General features: G+C 38.0%; 1 protein-coding gene across 14 annotated transcripts in view; it reads right to left on the bottom strand.

The window, feature by feature from the left end:
• Positions 1-19,650, bottom strand: part of heph (polypyrimidine tract-binding protein 1 heph) — a 418,918-nt gene that overhangs the window by 180,925 nt on the left and 218,343 nt on the right. For 3 of the 14 annotated variants that reach the window (XM_074117741.1, XM_074117742.1, XM_074117740.1), the window contains one exon: positions 7,403-7,454. The exons of the other annotated variants lie outside the window; for them this stretch is intronic. In XM_074117741.1, coding sequence (XP_073973842.1) covers positions 7,403-7,420 — 18 coding nt within the window. In that variant the 5' untranslated portion in view covers positions 7,421-7,454. The remainder of the gene's footprint in view (positions 1-7,402; positions 7,455-19,650) is intronic. 14 annotated transcript variants of the gene reach the window in all.

The raw sequence follows: 19,650 nt of genomic DNA, 5'->3' as shown, positions 1-19,650 counted from the left end.
AAGATTGAGAGATGGCCCCGGCAATGTGGAGTGAGTGGATGACCCATTACCGTGTACAAAAAAAAAAAAAAAAAAAAAAAAGAAAAAAAGCGCCAGGGAGCGACCTGGAGGACGTCCTAGAATAAGATGGTTGGATAGATGTCGCTGAGAGCGGAAGGCACGGATCAGAAGATGCCGAATACAGGAAAGAATGGCAGTCTCTCTTGAATGAAATCTAGCTCCTTACTACAAGTGCATGTGGCACCACAGTAATAATAATAATAATAGTGGATGGGAGGGAAGGGATTAGCTATGAGGTTAGCATACTGGACTCCCACGCGGAGGTCCCGGGTTCGAATCCAGCAGCTGACCCTTAGATTTTCTCTTCCTAGGAGCTTCTTACAGCTCACTGCCCGGTGATGGACAGTGTTGTCTGTAACGAGAGAACACTGTCCGGAGGCCGGCAGTGCACTGGAAAAAGCTCCGGGCGCTAATGACCTCAGCTGTTGATGCGCAAAAAAAAAAAAAAAAAAAAAAAAAAAAAAAAAAAAAAAAAAAATAGTGGATGGATTCATTACTTATCTAAGATTGTCTCCATTAAATGTTTCATTTTGAAGTAATGAGTGGTTTTCCTAGAATCTAGATAATGTTAGTAAAATTAATGAATATCATTTACAAATAGGATTTTAAAAATTCGGAATTTTAGGACTGCCGGGAATTGTAATAAGGGAAAGCCGTTTGGAGTCACTATGAGGCATTGCTATCCTATGAAACCAGAATATAGTAAGTCAAAGGATAATTACCAGAATATTTTTTACAATTATAACCGTATGTTCTGAGGACTACCGGTGGTTGAAGATCTTGATAGAAGTATATAATTATTAAATATGTAAAACTAAGGAGGAGAGGAAGGACGAAATACTTTTCCACTTGGTGCGCTAATGGAGATCCTGCCAAGCAGCCAAGTCTACTACCTGCTGAGGGCATTGGCAACCATGGCCATTACGATCTCCAGCTGCCGTGACTATCTGTTAAACGAAGATCTCTAGAGTTACTACATGCGCTCTAGCTAGACAGAAGTTCCATAGTTCTATCAAGAATTCTTCTGCCTTTCCACCGGAACGTGTTCCATCTTCTCTATTAAAAAAAAACAAAAAAAAAACTGGACTGTGGCGGAAGAGGATAAAGAAGAAGGCGTTGTGAATACTTCAAAAACTGTGGACTGTGGCGGAAGAGGATAAAGAAGAAGGCGTTGTGAATACTTCAAAAACTGTGGACTGTGGCGGAAGAGGATAAAGAAGAAGGCGTTGTGAATACTTCAAAAACTGCGGACTGTGGCGGAAGAGGATAAAGAAGAAGGCGTTGTGAATACTTCAAAAACTCCACGTGCGACAAAGAAACTATCTGAAAAAAGTTTCAGATTAAAATGAAGTCAGTTCTGGTCAACTTGCTTTGTTGAAAGAAACCTCCAGTGACTTGGTGTGCAGGTGGTTGCTGACATTATGACGTTGAAGTTGATGTTAAACCAATTAACACTCGAGGTCTTCTTAACTTTTTATTGATTCATTTCATTACTGAACGTTTCGACCTCATCATCACAATAAGCACATTGTAATGTTGTTCTCGTTGGAGTTAATAATTTATTTAAAGTACCAATCATATAATTTTAAAAATTATAACAAAATACTTAAAAATATGTTTTTAAAATATCAGTAAATAAAAAGACAGGAAATTATGGAAAGTGAAAACATTAGGTAATGGTGAAATTCCCTGGCCTTCCCGTTAGGGACAATCAAGAGTTCTGTGGTTCCTTAGGATCCAAAAAAGGTTAATTTTTTCCACAGAAAGTTGCGGTAAAGGGAATGATGCTGTCAGAAATTAGATCAAATTTAAGTTTTGTAAAAAAGTAATGTTACTAAGAGATTTAAAATATTCGAAATGATACTCCTTGGATTGACCAAGAAGTCCGACCATCATCTGCGAAAATATGTAAATGTTTTGCATGAAATAAGTCTTCCTACAATGGTTAAAATATTGTAATTTATATTAATTCTTATTTAAAATATTAACTTAATTAATATTATTAATACATTTAATATCAATTGCTTCATCTCTTTCAGATTTTTAGGTCTTAATTTTCCAAGTACAATAAGTAAGAAATACCTATTTTTTCAGGTCGGCTTTACTACCAGCTACCACATTGATGTGGACTGAGGCAAAACTTACTACAAACCATAAATTACTCATATAAACCATTTAATAAAATCCAAGGCGTAGGACGCCGGGAATCGAACCTGCTAAACCAGCAATACATCTTAGCTTTGCGGGTCCTGCTTCTAACCGCTCGGCTATCGTGGTGCCAGTAGTACCCCAATAATTCGGGCATTAATATTAATAATTGAAAATTAATTGTAATGGACAAAGATTACCCGCTATAATATTAAATATACAGTCAACACTCACATGAATTTTTATATGAGAATTTAATATCATTTTCTCAAACTTGGTATTTATGCGAAATCATAGAAAACTGAACCAATTTATTCAGTAAAAAAATCACTTCCTCGGACTTAGGAGGACTGTAACTAACAGAGAGGGAGAAAAATAGTTCTGAAGCTATTAGTGGGTCTAAGACAGAAAATACAAAGTAGTTCACAAATTTGCCAAAAAGTTAAATATTAATACATATACTACAATATTAACCACAAAAAGATAAAGAGAATTCAAGGAATGTTGATTGCAGAACCGCAATGAGGTAGACAACAACATTGAGGGAGTTGGTACTGTTTGCAGTGGACAATGATTGGTGGCTGTCGTTGAGGCGATAATTGTGGCTGGCCCGAACGCCATCTGTGTTTACACAACCAAAATTAGAGGGGGGATTGGCGCCAATTATGGACTCTTCGGTTGGTAACTTACAGCCACTTCTGTACTATATTAAAGTGGCTAGTAACCACTTAAAGTAGCCAACATAAATGCTAGAAGAATTGAACAAAAAATTAGCACTTTTCTGAACAGATTTAGCACGATAATTTCGAGAAAATTTTATGTAATTAATTGCGGTTAAAGGGTTAATAATAGTCATTTAATGAAATCAAGACTTTTTATGAAGACAGTGCAGCAGGCAACTCTGAAATTGACTTGTAAATCAAAAGAATACCAAGTGGCGTGCAGTACCTGGCGCGTCAGAGTCACCTGACTGTACTTTACGGATAGCCTACACCTCCTGGTATGAAGGAGCAACAGAACATTAAAGAGACTTCAAAGTTTGCCAAATTAGTTTTATTATTCCTGCCGCAAGAGTGCTCTCATCAGATTTCCCTCAACCCCCATCGTAGGATTGATTAAACCAAAGTAATGGGCAACTAAAGCAAAATCTCAGGGCAGAACCTCCACAAAATGTGGGTACGTTTCAAACATTTACCCATTACTAAACAAAAAAAAAAAGAAAAAATGAGGATGGCCGCAAATATAAGCACATTTAGATGTTGCTAGGAAATGGGATGAGCCAGTAGAGACGCGGATTGGACGGGAACTAGGTGTTAGGATACGCTTAAACTCTCGCTGTCTCACCTACAGCCTCAAACAGTCTGCAGACTCCAGCTCTGCAACGGGCAGGGTCATTACACAGCCAGAGATAAAGTGATTAATTACTTGAAAATGGCGTGGGCGGGAAGCACGCTTGGGACAGCTTCATTTATTTCCACAGTCAGCGGGGGGGTGTGGGTGGGGGTGTCTGAGCACTGCTTTTATATTCTACAATGGGGCCATTTGTGAGGAGGAGACGGAGGCAGAGGTTCCGTTTGCTCGCGCCATACTCGCCGCCCCTGGGAACAAGTCTAGCACCATAGTATTTATTGTTTGTTAACAAAAGGTTATTTTCCTTATAAAATTCCCAATTGGGGTTTGAAGGAAAAACTAAAGAGGCGGAAAGTGCTTTTCTACCCAGACGGGAAAGTTAGGAAACTATAATCCATGATAGAAGGGAAAAAACTTTGTAGTACTGTGAATGAAAATAAATTCTACCCAAGGCTACTCACTAAACTGCATTTAGACGTGGCTAAGACGCAAAGACTGAAGTAACAACCGTAATACTGGTAGTGGCAACGGGGACTGGTAGAGCTTCTGGATAGCAAACGATATCCACAATTAGGATGAAAAAATAATTGCCATTTCAGTCGAGTAAAATTTATTTTGCCGAGCTTTCGACCTAGGAACTAGGTCATCTTCAGGGCTAGTCCTAGTCCCTACGTCGAAATCTCGGCAAAATAAATTTTACTCGACTGAAATGTCAATTATTTTTTCATCCTAATGAAACTATGATTCAGTCACCAAAAAGAATGAACGATATCCACAATCATTTCCACTGTAAACGCAGTTTCTCTGTACGATAGAAAGCATGCCCGCAATGTGACCTCTCTAGAACAGAAAATCAAAACTGAATCCGCCTAGTGCAGGGGTCAGCAGCCTATTTCAAGTAGAGAGCCATTTGTTCTTAAATAATTTTAATAAATCTTACCAAGAACCGCAAGGATGATAGTGTAAAAAAAGCTGTAGTAGATCATTTGTATTCACAAATCATTATTTTATGATATTCAATAACATTTAAATGTTTTATATATTTATTTTCACAAATTGCAAAGTAAATTAACAAATAAATAATAACTAAACCTATGTTAGAATGAAAATGGCGGCAGTCCTATATATTACGTACTGTATTTTAACATAATTCTATTCAATTTCAAACCAAATCTCATTTGAAATTCTTTTTGAAAAAATCTCTTTACTTTAATAAAAGAAATTTTCATTTGTTTCAATAAAATTGAAGTATAAAATTTATTTTAGACAGGCTGAAGAGCCACAAAATTTGGATAAAAGGGCCGCGGGTTGCCGACCCCTGGCCTAGTATCTTATTGTATTGGAATTATTGTACTCTTTCGTACAATCTGGAAGCATCAAGGTACTCGTGAAAGGGTTGAAAATGAATCAAGTCACATTGCCCTCACTGAATGTCACAAACTTCAGAAACTAAGCAACCACACTTACTGGACCACGAAGAAGAAGATGGGAACCGCGTTCACAAAAGCTTTAACCAACTTTCCTGTTTTTTTGAGCGCGCAAATGCCCTAAACACTTTCATAATTTCTAGTTAGTAAAAAGCTGCCATTACTACAAGTTGGCGATGGAGATTTAGAGGTTTAAGGAAGGTGGTGGTGGCTGTTGATAGGCGGAAGAAGGTGTAGAAAGAAAGGAAAAAGAGGCAAAGCCCAAAACTCCCAGACTCTATGCGTGAAGCCTGCGAGAGAATGAGATGGAAGATAACCTGGCCCACTTTTCCCTACTTCCTCTACACAAGAAACCTGCTTTTCTTAGGGAACCTTCCCTCTTCTTTCTCTACCGCCTTCAACTTTATTAAATAATATTAATAAACATCTGAATGTATTCATAACTGTTTTTGTTTTTTCTTCTTATTCTGTTAATGCAAATCGTGCGTTTCCTTTGCCTCCTCAGGGGACTAAATGAACTTATTAAATTTCGTATTCTTTCCGCCCAACTGAGTCTAAATTGAAGGTATAAAGCTGAATTTGCAAAGATAACTTCCTCTAAATTTATTATTTGGCTCTTTTTTATTTAAAAAAAGGGGGGGATAAGTCCAATTAAATTACCGAACCAAAAAATAAAGTTCAAGTTGATATTTATAAAAAATAAAATAAAGACTTCAAAAAAGCTGTTCAAATTTCTGCTTACAGGAGAGTGCGCTTCCTTGGATGTGCTCTTGGAACACGTAAACAATTTTCAGAAAGGAAAATAAGTTGTACGGAAGTAAGTAATCAAGCGCTTTTTGGTTTTGCAACTCAATCACCCACCAATCTTTAAGAATACGTGATGAAGGTCTGAAGAAAATATCATTTTCAGGAAAAAATTTACGCCCAGGTGGCTCTACAGGAAAGTTCAGATTTCAATGATGCAATCTTGCTAGCAACTATGTAGCTGCAGTCTTAAGACTCGTCCAATTTTTCTGAATTATTCACAACTGAAAACCTTCTCTCAGTGCAATGCCGGCCTTAAAACAGTGCTCTCTCACATATAAACAGAGTCCATGGCCGAAAGTGGGTTATTTTAGGTCTCACAGGAAGTGGGAATCCAAAAGACCTAGACTAGTTTCTAGTTCTCCATTATCTGCACTTCAGTTAGTTGTAAAGCCAGAATTTTTGGTTTTGCTTGATACAAGGTTAGATGTTTTTTTTTTTTACTTGAAATTGAGTGCACTCACAATGACTTGGACTCGTCAAAGGCAGCCAACCAGCGATGGCAGCCATTAAGGCGTTATGGAGTGTCACTGCTGGATAAATAATCGCACGGCCAACGAAGCCTCAGACGTCGTTATTAGGGAAATTAGGAGTTGTGCTCAGGGCTTGATTGGGTGAGAGGATTAGAATGAGGAGCTAATTTTTGGAACGGAATTTCAGGTGACGGCATTTGGGGCTAAATCGGAAACGAAAGGCATCCTCACAGATCGGTGTTAATGGTTTAGTTAGTTTCGTAAAAGAAAGCACTGACAAGGATGAGTAGGATTTTGGATTGTTGGAGGAACGTAAAAGTAATCGCCTACGTTCTCAGGCTGATCTTAACGTCCAACTACCAATTAGGGGGTCGAGGGCGAGGGGGCGGAAGCTCATAATTTACTGTTAACATTTTTTGCTAATAAATAGAAAGTAGCTACACTCTGAATTCGAACTGGAGATTTTGCGCTTACAGATCTACACTTCATAACCAGCTTCCATCCCGCGGATTGTACGGATTGAATGCCACACATCCATCTGGCAGTCACGCACATCCATATGGGCGTTTTTAGAATATTGAATGTTTAACATGAAATGGAGCTTTTCCGAACTAATGTATCTCTATTTTAAATGAAAATTAACTAACAGTTTTCTCCCTTTAAAAAAAACAAAACAGTAAATATATTTCTATTCATAAAAAAATTCATGTTAAATTTTGTGGAAATATATTTGGAAAACTTTGCCACAAGATGTTGTAGAAGGCTTTCTACTTTGGAGAAGGAAGATGTATATTCATGTAAAGCTGTGAAAAAAAGCTCTGCAATAAAGCCTGCAATAGACGGTTACAGATTTTCTTTTTCTTTTTTTTGCAAGAAAAATAAATATTTGTGAAAATTCTGCGCAACATTTTGATTGGAAATCTTATGAAAATATACAGTGTGGGAAATACCATCACCATTTTGGGGTTAAAATATTAAATTTAAATTAAAGATGGAAAAAATGTAATCAAAGCAAAAAATATAAATAAATAAAATATAAAGCAAATAAATAAAAATAAAGAAGTATAAAAACAATAATATAAATGGAAACAAAAGAATAAAAAGGAAAATGAATTTTCCTAAAAAGAACAGAAAACTCACCGTTCTCTTGATCACCATAGAGATGGGGGAGTGTCTAGGGTCGTTTGCTTACCTGCCAACAGACAGACAAACCATCAATTACTTTACATTCATTAATATTATTATTATTTGTTTTTAATTCAACATCTAAAGATCATTGGTCCAGATGTACTGCTGGTCTCTAGACAGAATTCTCTCGTTACAAACTCTGTCCATCATCATCATCGGATAGTGAGCTGGCAAGAAGAAGCTCCTAGGAAGAGGAAATCTTAAAGCCAGCGGCCAACACTTCGAGCTCGAGAATTTCCGCAGTCCAGTATACCTAAAGAAAGAAGATGACTGAAATAGGCCTATTCCTTTTGGGATTATTTTTTTATGATAATCGCCCAAAATAATCCTTAGTATTACTCTAATGACCACATTTTATTTAAAAAAGTATTATGGTTTTTTTCAAGTAATACGAATGACTGCATACGCGGGATTCAAATTGGAAATCTTCCAATTTAGAAAGCCACGCTCTTGACCATTAGACCAACATCCATGGCAAGATATTCTTACCGTAATCATAGGTCAAGAAGAAGTCTTGCATACTGGGTGCATTAAAATGATGTGATGATTGCTTTTATTTGATGATAAAAAAAGAAAAATATTCTGACTCACCCACAACCATTACATGACACATGTTTTAAAATCTTCAATTATTATTATTTTTTTTTTACTTTGCGTCACAAATAACAATTTTTTGGCAGTCAGAGGACCTTCCAAAACTGGCGTATTTCTGGCGGAAAATTAATATTGAAAATCGTTCACGAATAGTAGAAAAAATTGTAACTTTGATCTTAAATATCTCGACTAATATTAAAGATATCGAAACGGGGTTAACGTCATTTTTCACAGTTTTCTATGTAGTTTTTATAATCATTGTCAAAACCAGTGTCCTCATGTAACCCCAATCAGGTTTTTGGCCGTAACTCCGCCCAAAAATGATGATACAGCATCGAGGGTAAAAAAATTTGAAAACTAGACCCAAAGAAACATATAGTTTACTTCGTGGGTTTTTTTTCCGAAATTCCGCTTTCCTAAAATGTTATTAGCGATTGGTGCGTTTTAAATGGATCACCCTGTATAAATAGAATAACCAAAATACTAGAAACATTAGGTTGCTATATTATATCGGCTTTCTCTGCCATTTTGTATGCGACATGAATGAGCCTGCACATCGTACTCATCAAAAAAGATAAATTTAAATCATTTCCAGATTAACAGAAAGGTTCAACATTTTGCTTAGAAAAACCCTTTTATTAAAAACTTAAATTTTAATTTATCTACTCCCTTTTCCCTCACAAAAACCCTTTTGGAAATTTACAGTGCGGTTTAGACTGGAGTAACCTACGGTGATAAATCATTTTTAGCCTAATTCGCTGGGAAAAAAAAGTAGTTCGGAATATGGAGAACTTATTTATTTAGAATTCCGTGATTGGTTGAATAACAGGAAGTGGGTATTGAAATATACGAAAGAGGAAAGCACTTTATAAAAATATTGGAGTGAATATTCCAATCAATAAACAGGCGTTTTTCCTTAAAAACTAGCTCACTGCTCACTGAAATGTCTAACAGATGCTTTGGTATGGACTAACAACAACCAGGTTAAAATAAATCGAACTGGAGACGAAGTGGTTTCTCCCTACTTGATGTCAAATTATCTTGATTACTGTTCTGAAATGGTAAACAGTGGGACACTGTGGCCGTCAAAAATATGGAACAAGATTGACGTTAATTAACTTTAAGGAAGATGAAGCACCCTAAGTGAACTCTCGTTACTGCTGTTAGTAAATGTTACTAAGTTCTTCCAGTATTTAGTTTTTTCTTAAGTGAATACATAAAGAAGAAGGGATATTCAGCACTGTCAGGAGTATGATTGCATCAGAGGTTAGGGTAGTTGCCACCAGGATCAGTTGTTGGTAATCAGCTGGTTCCACTCAGATTGTCTAGGCGACTATTCTGAATGGAAGGCTGTGGCTACCGTTAAGCCAAATTTTGGAGTGGTTGGACAGTATCGGCTGTAGGAGAGGCTGCCGATCTCGCCACATCCTGCAGCTACTCGTCATTGTTGTGGTCGTTATCGTTATTTAGCAAGATTCGCTTCGGAAGAAAAGACCTCTTAATAAATATCCAGCTAGAAATCGTCATAATGATTAAATCCCAAAAATAAATCACTAATCACCAAAAACTTAGTACTTTATATCAAATCTTTGTAGCCCAAACAACTCTAATGAATAGACCATTCAAAGCATACGCGGCGGGGCTGGGTTACTCTGTATCCAGAATCTCCATCATCCAACTAACACGCACTAGCAGTACTAACAGCTGATCCCTACCTTGGACTTCCACTCCTCAAATGAAGAACAGATAACGTCAATAGCCCCGTAATTCTTTGTCACTGTGGTATAACATTTGTATTGAATAAAAAAGTAACTCAATGAAAGGATTTTCTGGCCGCCCCTCTCCACCAATGATGATTTTATGGTCGTGGATGGCATTCAAGAATTCGGCTCAACATCATCTCATACCTTGACAGCTGCGAGGGTCAACTACCAAGAGTAACAAATCAGGTTTCTTTTTTTTTATAAGTACTCAAAAGAATTCTTCTCTCCGTAGCTAAAAAAAATAACTATATCTTGTCTTTACAGATGTAATAAACACGAATAACTATTAGTTCCAGTTAATTTCAGGTTTACCAACCCACGTTTCTATTTAGTAAAAGTAAAGGGGCGGAAGCTCCTCATACTTTACTAACCATAAACTTAGGATGGAAGATTTGCGAGGAATCGGTCAAATAAAACAACACCGTCTCTTTGCCAACGTTTCGACAAATATATTGTGGATATCTATTTATTTTTTAATGATAAAATTGTAGCAGTTGGCCAAATTCGACGTCTCTGTCCTGAAGTTTAACTATATCTATATAAGTTAGCTATATCTGTATATATTATATACCTGCTTCTCCATTTCTTGCTCTCAGTTTTCTGTAACTCAACCAACCCGCATAGCCACGTAAGTTTCAATAATTATAAAGAATTTATAGTATTTTACTGTTTATTTTTGTATTACTGATTTTTACTGTTTTTTTCTATGTTACTGACTCTATAAATTGTTTTATATTTGTAATATCCATGCCCTGAAGTGGACAATATATATGTCGAAACGTTGGCAAAGAGATGAGTTTGTTTTTTATTTGACCGATTCCTCGCAAATCTTCCGTCCTATTTTTAACAATTTGCGGTCACGAAACCAATATATTCATATTTACTATAAACAATTTTTTCCAACAAATAAAAAGGTAGCCATACGCGGGATTCGGACTGGGAATCTCCCACTTACAAAGCCACACTCTTGACTACTAAACCAACACCCGTCCATGTTTCCATTTGGTATAAATAAACGGAACACCATAGAAATTCCGCTATTTTTGAATAGTTCCATTCGATTTTTTGATTTTTTTTTTAAATTGAATACTGAAATCTTAATTTTAGTTACCGCGCTAAAGGATGAAGAACCGGAAATGGGAGAAAAGTTTTAATAACGATTTGAACGTAGATTAACCCCCCCACTCTTTTCCAGCTAAACTTCCACTTTAAAAAGCGAGAGAAAGAGAAGATAGAGAGTTATTAGAAGAAAAGTGGAAGTTAATGAAGAAACAAAAAACAGAAAGCGATATTCTGGAGGAGGAGCAATCTATTTGGCCGGGTGTGGGGGAGAGAGAGCCACTGATGATACCAGCAGAGAAGGAGAAGGAGGAAAGCCTTGGGTTTTTAAAAACTCGACCGAAAGGAAATAAGTTTCCTCTCAGTTCCGCTCTGTTGGACTCCCTAATTAACATTCTCACACAAGCTTTGGACAGAGACCTTTCGCGTCGACCATTCACCTCCCCATTATGGTTCATCTGTGTAGGAGTAGCACGGCCTCCTCTCAAGCCTGGCTGCCCATTCTGCCCTTCCCTTGAACCTCAACACAGCTTTATCGCTTATTTTTTGGCAGCAAACCAATCTTACCAACAATAAAACTTTCCCAGATTCAACCAAATTTTGCTTTCCCTTCATCCTTTTGCGGAAGTATGGAGATTTGGAAAGACTGATGTTAACATCCCACATTACTTCCTCTTATCCTAATTATTAATTTAATTAAAATTTAGTTCCAGTTCACTTTATTCTTTTTGACGGCTACATGCGCAAGTTTCTACCCTTAAATCCTGTGATAATGTTACGATATAGAAGAGACTAGCTTTTTACAATTCTAATCAAAGGCGACTGCTACCTAAGTTTGGGGTCAAACTAGAAGACTTCTTGGGCGATCACAGAGCATCCTGAACTGGGTAAGACACTTACAAGGACCCAGCTAAGAACTTGGGCGCTGATTGGGAGGCTATCAATCTACCTACGGCACTTGGAGCTTTAAGAGATGAGTTGGGCGCTGATTGGGAGGCTATCAATCCTACCTACGGCACTTGGAGCTTTAAGAGATGAGTTGGGCGCTGATTGGGAGGCTATCAATCCTACCTACAGCAATTGGAGCTTTAAGCGATGAGAAGCCTGTAAGCTACTTAGTAACTATCAACGAACATGTGCTACCAACGTCTATTCCATTAGCCTCAGCTGTCAGAAGTCTACTCATAGGGCACAATTAATTCAAGAAAACTGAACAGAATAGCCTACTTTGGATCGGTTCAGCTCCCTCAATGGAAACTGCGACGAGAGAGGGGAACAACCATCTCTTATATCCGCCAGATTGCGTTACAATCGTTATTTAGGGTTGTAGGCACTTGTAGACTTGATAACCAACAGGAAAGACAGAGTAGTAAGGCGAGATTTTCCTACTGGAGCCACAGGTAAAGGGGGAATTTAATGCGAGTGTTCAGTTTTTATTTAATGGTTTAAGTCTCAGGGGCTCAGCCAAACTAGCTATCACGGATAAGACGGATTTTTCAATCTAAAATAGTTGTTGCCTCGTTCTAAGCCTCGAACCTGAAACTACACACAGATCTCGACATGCCTTTTGTACAGCAGCTAGTCAAGGAAGAATACCGTAAGTACCATTCTTCACTCTCTCATTGTCCTAATCCTCATTCATACAGTCTCTCGCCCCTCCCACCATCCCTGACAATCTTCCATACCAATGGAAGCGCTAGGGCCTCCTAGATCTCCTTCGGGACTCTACAACAAAATGGGTGTCTTGTCGAGAGTGCTACCAATGGGTAGTTTTTCTCTTCCTCTTACACACGTCAAACACATTCCATTGTTCAATTATTTACTTACTGCTTTCTTAATTAACTACACAAATAAAAAAATTAAACATATTTGTTTAAATAATTGTTTTTGGAATGAACTTACTTATTTCTAAACAAGTACTTCAGGGTACTACTCAATTCTCAGTATCTCAAGGGCAACAAGTTCATCCTAAGAGAGCAGCGTACAAGTTGGCACTTGCAAACACTTACGAGTAGGGGGGGAACAATGTATTGTAGCGAGCACATTATCAGGAGGATTTACCCAGCTCTGTGAGCTACACACCTTGTAAACATATACACTGTGTACACTAATAGTACATAACATATACATAACAGCGACATTCTACCCTCTGGCGTGTTTCCACCTCACAGATATACAGTGCAGCCTAACACCTCAATATAGTGGTGGAAATTCTAGGAGCTATAAAAACAGACAGAAATAGACTTTAACGCTTCATTGGTAACGATAAGTAATTTGGTGTAAGAAATTCAAGGACAGAATGAAGAATCACTGAACTAAGATGGTAACCTTAAACAAGCCAACGACACACCAGCTTATATAGTCGAATTCTATTATAAAATTACTTGAGTAATATGAAAATATTTTTTTGGAAATGTTACAGCTTAAGGATTTCCAAATTGTCCAAAACGCTTTGTACTTTAAATTAATGGCTGTAGTTGCTTTTCTTTTGAGAAAAGTGTGATGGATTAGCTTTAGGGCTTTAATTTTTCCCAAATGAAGCATGACACGAACACTTCCGTGTTTAAGGAATAAGAAACGATCATCCAGGTTTTCGCAACGATGTAATATACTGCTTATTTCCCCCTCCACCACCCCAAAGAAAGAAGTTGCGAGGCTGGAAGTACTTGTCTCCATAGTCCAATCCATCCGTCATAAAATGAGCAGATAAAAATTAAATGGATAAGTGATTATTTAATGTTGTAATGAATGAAATAAAATTGGAGCAATAGAAAGTGGGACCGGAACTATTCCGCAAATGGAACGATAGTTGTCAGGAAGTGAAGAGGGCTAAAAGGAGAATAAGAAGAAAAAATTATAAATATGGAGAGGCGGTCAGGGGCCGGGGGAAGAGAGAGAGAGATTAAAAACGCTTGCAAGAGAGGAAGCGGTGGTTTGGCTAACTGTAAATAGAAGAAATACAAAACGGGAACGGTACTGGAGATGGGAATATAAAGGGGAAGAAGAAGAAGAAATAACAGGAAAATAAGAAGTCCGTGGTCGTTCCACCGCCAGCCAGAGCTGAACGCACACAATGGTGCCCGGTTCTCAACTCCCTGAAGACGGGTAAGGTAGTCCGTGCGGGGTGCCGTCCACGGTAGACTTGGGCCTCCCCCAGAATATACTCTCTAGAAAATGAATGATAAATAATTAAGTTAAATGAGCACCGACTGTACGGGGGCGAAAGAGGAGGAGACTGGGCCCGCTTGGAGGCTTGGAGGCGGGTGCCGTGGCCAAGAGTAACGCCACTACCTCCTCCGGACTTTGCTGCTCTCATATTCATGAAATTCTGCCTACATGCATCTCTCTCTCTCTTGCACACAGTTTCCCTTGCACTCACGTTCTCCACTACCACCGCCGCCTCCATCCCTGAAACCCCCCCTTCTTTTTCTACCTCGACCGAACTCAGCACCAAAGCACTACTAGCAGCAGTCGAGGGAACATTTGGTAAAACTGTTCTGCTCTCAAAATATTTTGGTCCTTATCACACAATAACCAAGAAATCAACTGCATCTCACTAACTCACTAACAAACATACCCTTCATCAGAATTCAGCTAGCGTCTCCATCCATCACTCTATTTCCATGCTTCGCTACCAGAACTAGTGAATGATTAATGGTTAAACAAATGAAGCAGCCAATCAAGTGTGGAGTAAAACAAACTTTAAATCCAGAAAATTCAATGGAAATTTCGCTTACCTCAGGTAGAATGATTATTTTTAGAGACCATTGATTGGTACACGCGTTCAAGGTCTAGATGGTTCTAGACCTTTCACAGATTGGCCAAAGATAACCCACAAATTACTGGTAATTGCCAATTACTGTTAATGACACTAAGGGTGTCAGAAATGTAAAAAAAAAACAAAAAAAAAACTGCAATTAATAGTGCTTCTCAAGAAAGGGTCCATTTGTAGGATGCAGCTGGGTAGTAAAGATAGGCTGAATCATTCTCATTGATGCTGTACTCTCAAAGACCATTTACTCAAAATCCTCGAGACCTCTATTATTTATTTGAGGGGAAAGTAATGTTTTAAGTGCCACGTGTGCATTGAGGCCGTTTTTTTGGGGGAAGAAAGATCTCGAAGGATGCTGCTATTTGCAAATGTACCAGCATCTTTATACTTATTTATTCGAGAGAAGTAACAGAAAATAAGAAAGGATCAGAAAAATCTGGATACAGGCTGCTGAAGATCCATACTGGGCTAAGAGGAGGAGGAATAGAATAAAGGATAAAGTAAAAAGCCTGTTGATTCGGAGTCCAATCTCAGGATCAATCTCGAATAGACTAAAAAATCCGGCTTACAAGGCCCGAATGTAGCTTTAAGCTAAACATTTCCAATGTAAGAGAGGGTAGTTTGAACAAATTTTCAAGAATTGAGCACACAATTCTGAGGACACATATGCACATTAGACCAAAATATCTGGAACGTGACCGTACAGAAAGATCTCTGCCGGAAAGAAGGATTGAAGGGAAAATACCAAAAGAAGAATTGTACATCGGCCCTAATCAGGCAAAGAATAGGACAGACTATCAATTTTGATGTAGATAACAAAGCAAGATGCCCGAAGAAGATCAAGAGACTATAATCATCATGATGTAGACTAGACCATGGGGAAAAATAACTTTATGCTCACCAAGTAAAACTTGGTAGCTCAACCAGAGTTAACGAGACTATATTTTCCTTATTCATTTAGTTTAAGGCTCACCATATCTTTCTTTAAGCGCCAAAGTTCGATACAGATGCACTCTTCTTATAAGATACGTAGTTGGGCCAAATGTGAGGAGTATCATCCATATGAAGGACTATGGCGAAAAATGACTTTTAAGACCTAAAACTAAAGCTAAACCAGATTCAAAGCATTGGAAAATTACTTGGTTAAAAGCATCACACAAAAACTGTTATCTTTAGAGTAAGAATGGCAGTACAAGAAGAGCCGAACAAAATCTTATCGCAATGAAAGTACAAAAATACATAATTTAGAGCTTTAATAATATATAGAACTTGATAACATATAGCTTTTTCAGGAAAAACGTTTTAATCAAGTTTGCCCAAAATGAGAACTTATTTTACAAAGTTAAATAATGTTACCGTTGTTACAAAATAAATTTTACTCCCAGCAATGTGTGAATTACCTAGATATAGGGCGAGCGGACAGGTAATAATAACCCTTACGCATGGCCAACTCTTACCTGGTCAACATTAATTATGAATGAATTTCAGTTAGGTTTTTGCGCTTCTCTCTCTAGCAGGCCGACAGTTTTGGGCTCATGGCTCAAAACTATATATACTGGACGAAACAAACGGAAATAGAAATATTCCAACCAAACGGTTAAACATTAGCTAGTTATTGTTTACAACATTAAACATTATGGTAACAAACACAAAACTATACAAGCTCTCTGAGAGTGAGTGGTGGAGGGGAGGCGCTCTTAGTGGCTATGCTTTAAGTGCTAACTGTATAGGCTGGTGGCTAAGTAAACAAAGTAAAGTAACTAGCAGCAAACAGCGTACTCACACACAGAACAGTGAACAGAGAACAGAGATCTGGTGCTAGAAGCTCTCGGCCACAAAGTTAATATGGCCTCGACTTTTAGTAGGAGGGTCTCGCGTGCCGACAAACTAAATATCAAACATTCACAATTTTCTGAAAACTACTTTCCCCCACTTGTGACTTAATTCAATTACCATTTGAGTTTTTAAATAAGTAAAAGTATAATTTTTACTTGTTTTCATGGAATTACTCTATCAGGGGTCGCCAAACGTTTTTTTATCATGGACCCCCCTATATAATTTTTCGAAATCTCCATCGACCCCCCATAAAAGTAATTTTCAGTTAATTAAAATAAAACTATCTATTAAGTACTTGTGTAAGTATATTTATTTTATGATTTTAAACATTTATTTATTTTTTTTAATATTTTTTTATTAAAATTTACACCTGTACCTACAGTACTAAGCGTGGCAGACGTGAATGACGGTCATCCAGTGATGGCCGCCATTAGGCACCCAGTTGGACACGGGGCCGCCAACGGCGCCTTAGCCGTCTTCGAGGAGGATTGGAGGGAAGCCGCAGCTGAAGACAAGTTTGCAGCTAAAGGGTTGGGTTGAAATGAGAGTTTTTGATGAAAATTTTTATATCGAATTTTGGCAAGTTCGGAGATGAGTGGAATTTGGAGATCTGTACGTACTATTGTGAGGTTGCTAACATAGAATGGAGCGTCTACTATGCGGCGGAGTATTTTCGATTGGAGTGTTTGTAGTCTATTGATGTTGGATTTTTTAGCGGTTCCGTAAAGTTCGAGTCCGTAAGTCCATATTGTTGTGGGAAGAAACATTTATTATAGCAATTTTACATTGTGTAAAGAATGGTTTTATGAAAAATATCTTAATATTGAAATTTAAATACCTTAATATTTATAAGTAATTATAAATAAGATCCCCCCAATCGAACCCCTGGTTCAGATAGACCCCCCACGTTTGTTAAATAGACCCCATGGGGGTCTATACAGACCACTTTGGCGACCTCTGCTCTATACAAATGGAGTATTGTTACAAAATAAGTGATTATATATCATAAAATTAAACTGAAAACTAAAAGTATACGAGGGGGTACCCAAAAATAACCGGAATTGCGTTGCCGCTCATGGAGCTTATGTAGTACGCATTTCTGCCGCTAGACGTGTATAGCGCAATTCCTTGCCAGTTCAGTCCTGCCTGTGTTGTCGGCCTGGCTTGTTCTGTTCATCTGCAGTGATTGTTTTTACCAGCGCTGTTTTGTTCTTTTTCGTTTTTTATGATGGCAAGTTTAAATGAACAACGTGCAGCTCTGAAATTTTGTTTTCTACTCGGCAAAAATGCTGCTGAAAGTGTTTTAATGTTGAAAACAGCTTACAAAGATGACGCTATGGGAAAAACTCAAGTATACGAGTGGTTTACTCGGTTTAAAAATGGCGACATGTCGATTGATGACAAACCTTGTTCTGGACGTCCATCAACTGCCCGAATCGACGAAAATGTTGAAAAAATTCGAGAGCTGGTGTTCACAGACCGTAGACAGACAATTGATCAACTGTCAGAGAGTAGTGGGTTATCTTGGAGCTCGGTTCAGCGAATTTTAACGGAAGATTTGGGGATGAAAAGGGTTGCTGCCAAGTTTGCTCCTCGAGTTCTGACTGACAATCAAAAAGAACATCGAGTTGAAACATGTCGTGCTTTGAAACAACAGCTTGAAACTGATCCAGACTTTCTGTCAAAGGTCATTACTGGTGATGAGTCATGGTGCTATGGTTATGACCCAGAAACAAAGCAACAGTCGAGCCAATGGAAGACGTCATCTTCACCCCGACCAAAAAAATGTCGTCAAGTCAAGTCAAACATCAAAACAATGCTGATTTGCTTTTTTGATGCCAAAGGCGTAGTCCATTCAGAGTTTGTCCCCCCAGGTCAGACCGTCAATCAAACCTTGTATTTGGAAGTTTTGAAAAGATTGCGCAATAGTGTTCGCCAAAAAAGACCCGATTTGTGGCAAACAGGAGACTGGTTCTTCCACCACGACAATGCACCTGCACACACAGCCATCTCTGATACACAGTTTTTGGCTAAAAAAGGCATGGTTCCGCTGCCCCACGCACCTTACTCGCCTGACCTGGCTCCGTGCGACTTTTTCTTAATTCCACGCATGAAAAAGGGCATGAAAGGTCACCGATTTGACACCATTGAAGAGGTCAAGAAAAAAACGAAGAAGGAGCTGTCAGCCATTTCTAAAGATGACTACAAAAAATGTTTCGAACAGTGGAAGCACCGGTGGGACAAATTTATTAGTTGTAATGGAGAGTATTTTGAAGGGGATAAGGTTGTTCTGTAAAAAATTTGTAAATAAATAGCTTTTAAAAAATAATTCCGGTTTTTTTTGGGTACCCCCTCGTATATACATTTTTTTTAATGATTTAAGGCACGTCAACATCTAAGGTTATTGGCGCCCGGAGCTTTTTTCAGTACACTGCCGGCCTCCCTCCGGACAGTGTTCTCTCGTTACAGACAACACTGTCCATCACCGGACAGTGAGCTATAAGAAGTTCCTAGGAAGAGAAAATCTAAGGGTCAGCAGCTGGATTCGAAGCCGGGACCTCCGCGTGGGACCTACGCTAACCGCATAGCTAATCCCTTCCCTACTAAAAGTATATTGTTTCTTATATAAAACTGAACCAATGACAAACAAAATAAAAGACAACTAATAGAACTGAAATTCATAAAGAAAAATCACAAACTGCTCTTTAATTTTCAACATTTATAATGAATTCTCTAATTTTTAATGCGGACACCACATATGTAGTAATAGTTACAAGTTATTAAACTTAGTATGACGCTATCAATAATTAATAAATTATGTAAATTTTCCTCGTAATCGTGCTCAATTTTAATAAATTCAGATAAATATTTGTTCCTGGCAGATCTAAGTGGTGGGCATACCAACAGAAAATGGATGTACGAGTGTCTGGGGCACCAAAATTACAGCGAATACAATGATTATCCGCATTAAATCTGAAAAGACGGGCCTTTCATAGATCACACGACAGTTATCAGGATGCCCTAGCCTCAGTTTGACTTACAATCCTTAGCTTCAAAATACTACCTCTATATTCTAAATAACATTCTCTTTTACCCAAGTTACTAATAATTTTCCTATACTAGAATTTAAAGCAGAAGATATGTCAACTGAGAGATTGTGGTTACTGACTTTTGAG

This window comes from Rhodnius prolixus, unplaced genomic scaffold (genome assembly GCF_049639745.1).
Source record: "Rhodnius prolixus isolate KJV_2025 unplaced genomic scaffold, Rpr scaffold_2, whole genome shotgun sequence".
In the NCBI taxonomy this organism is placed as follows: domain Eukaryota; kingdom Metazoa; phylum Arthropoda; class Insecta; order Hemiptera; family Reduviidae; genus Rhodnius; species Rhodnius prolixus.
Note: the sequence above shows the minus strand (reverse complement) of the source record. Positions and strands in the feature narration are given on the sequence as shown.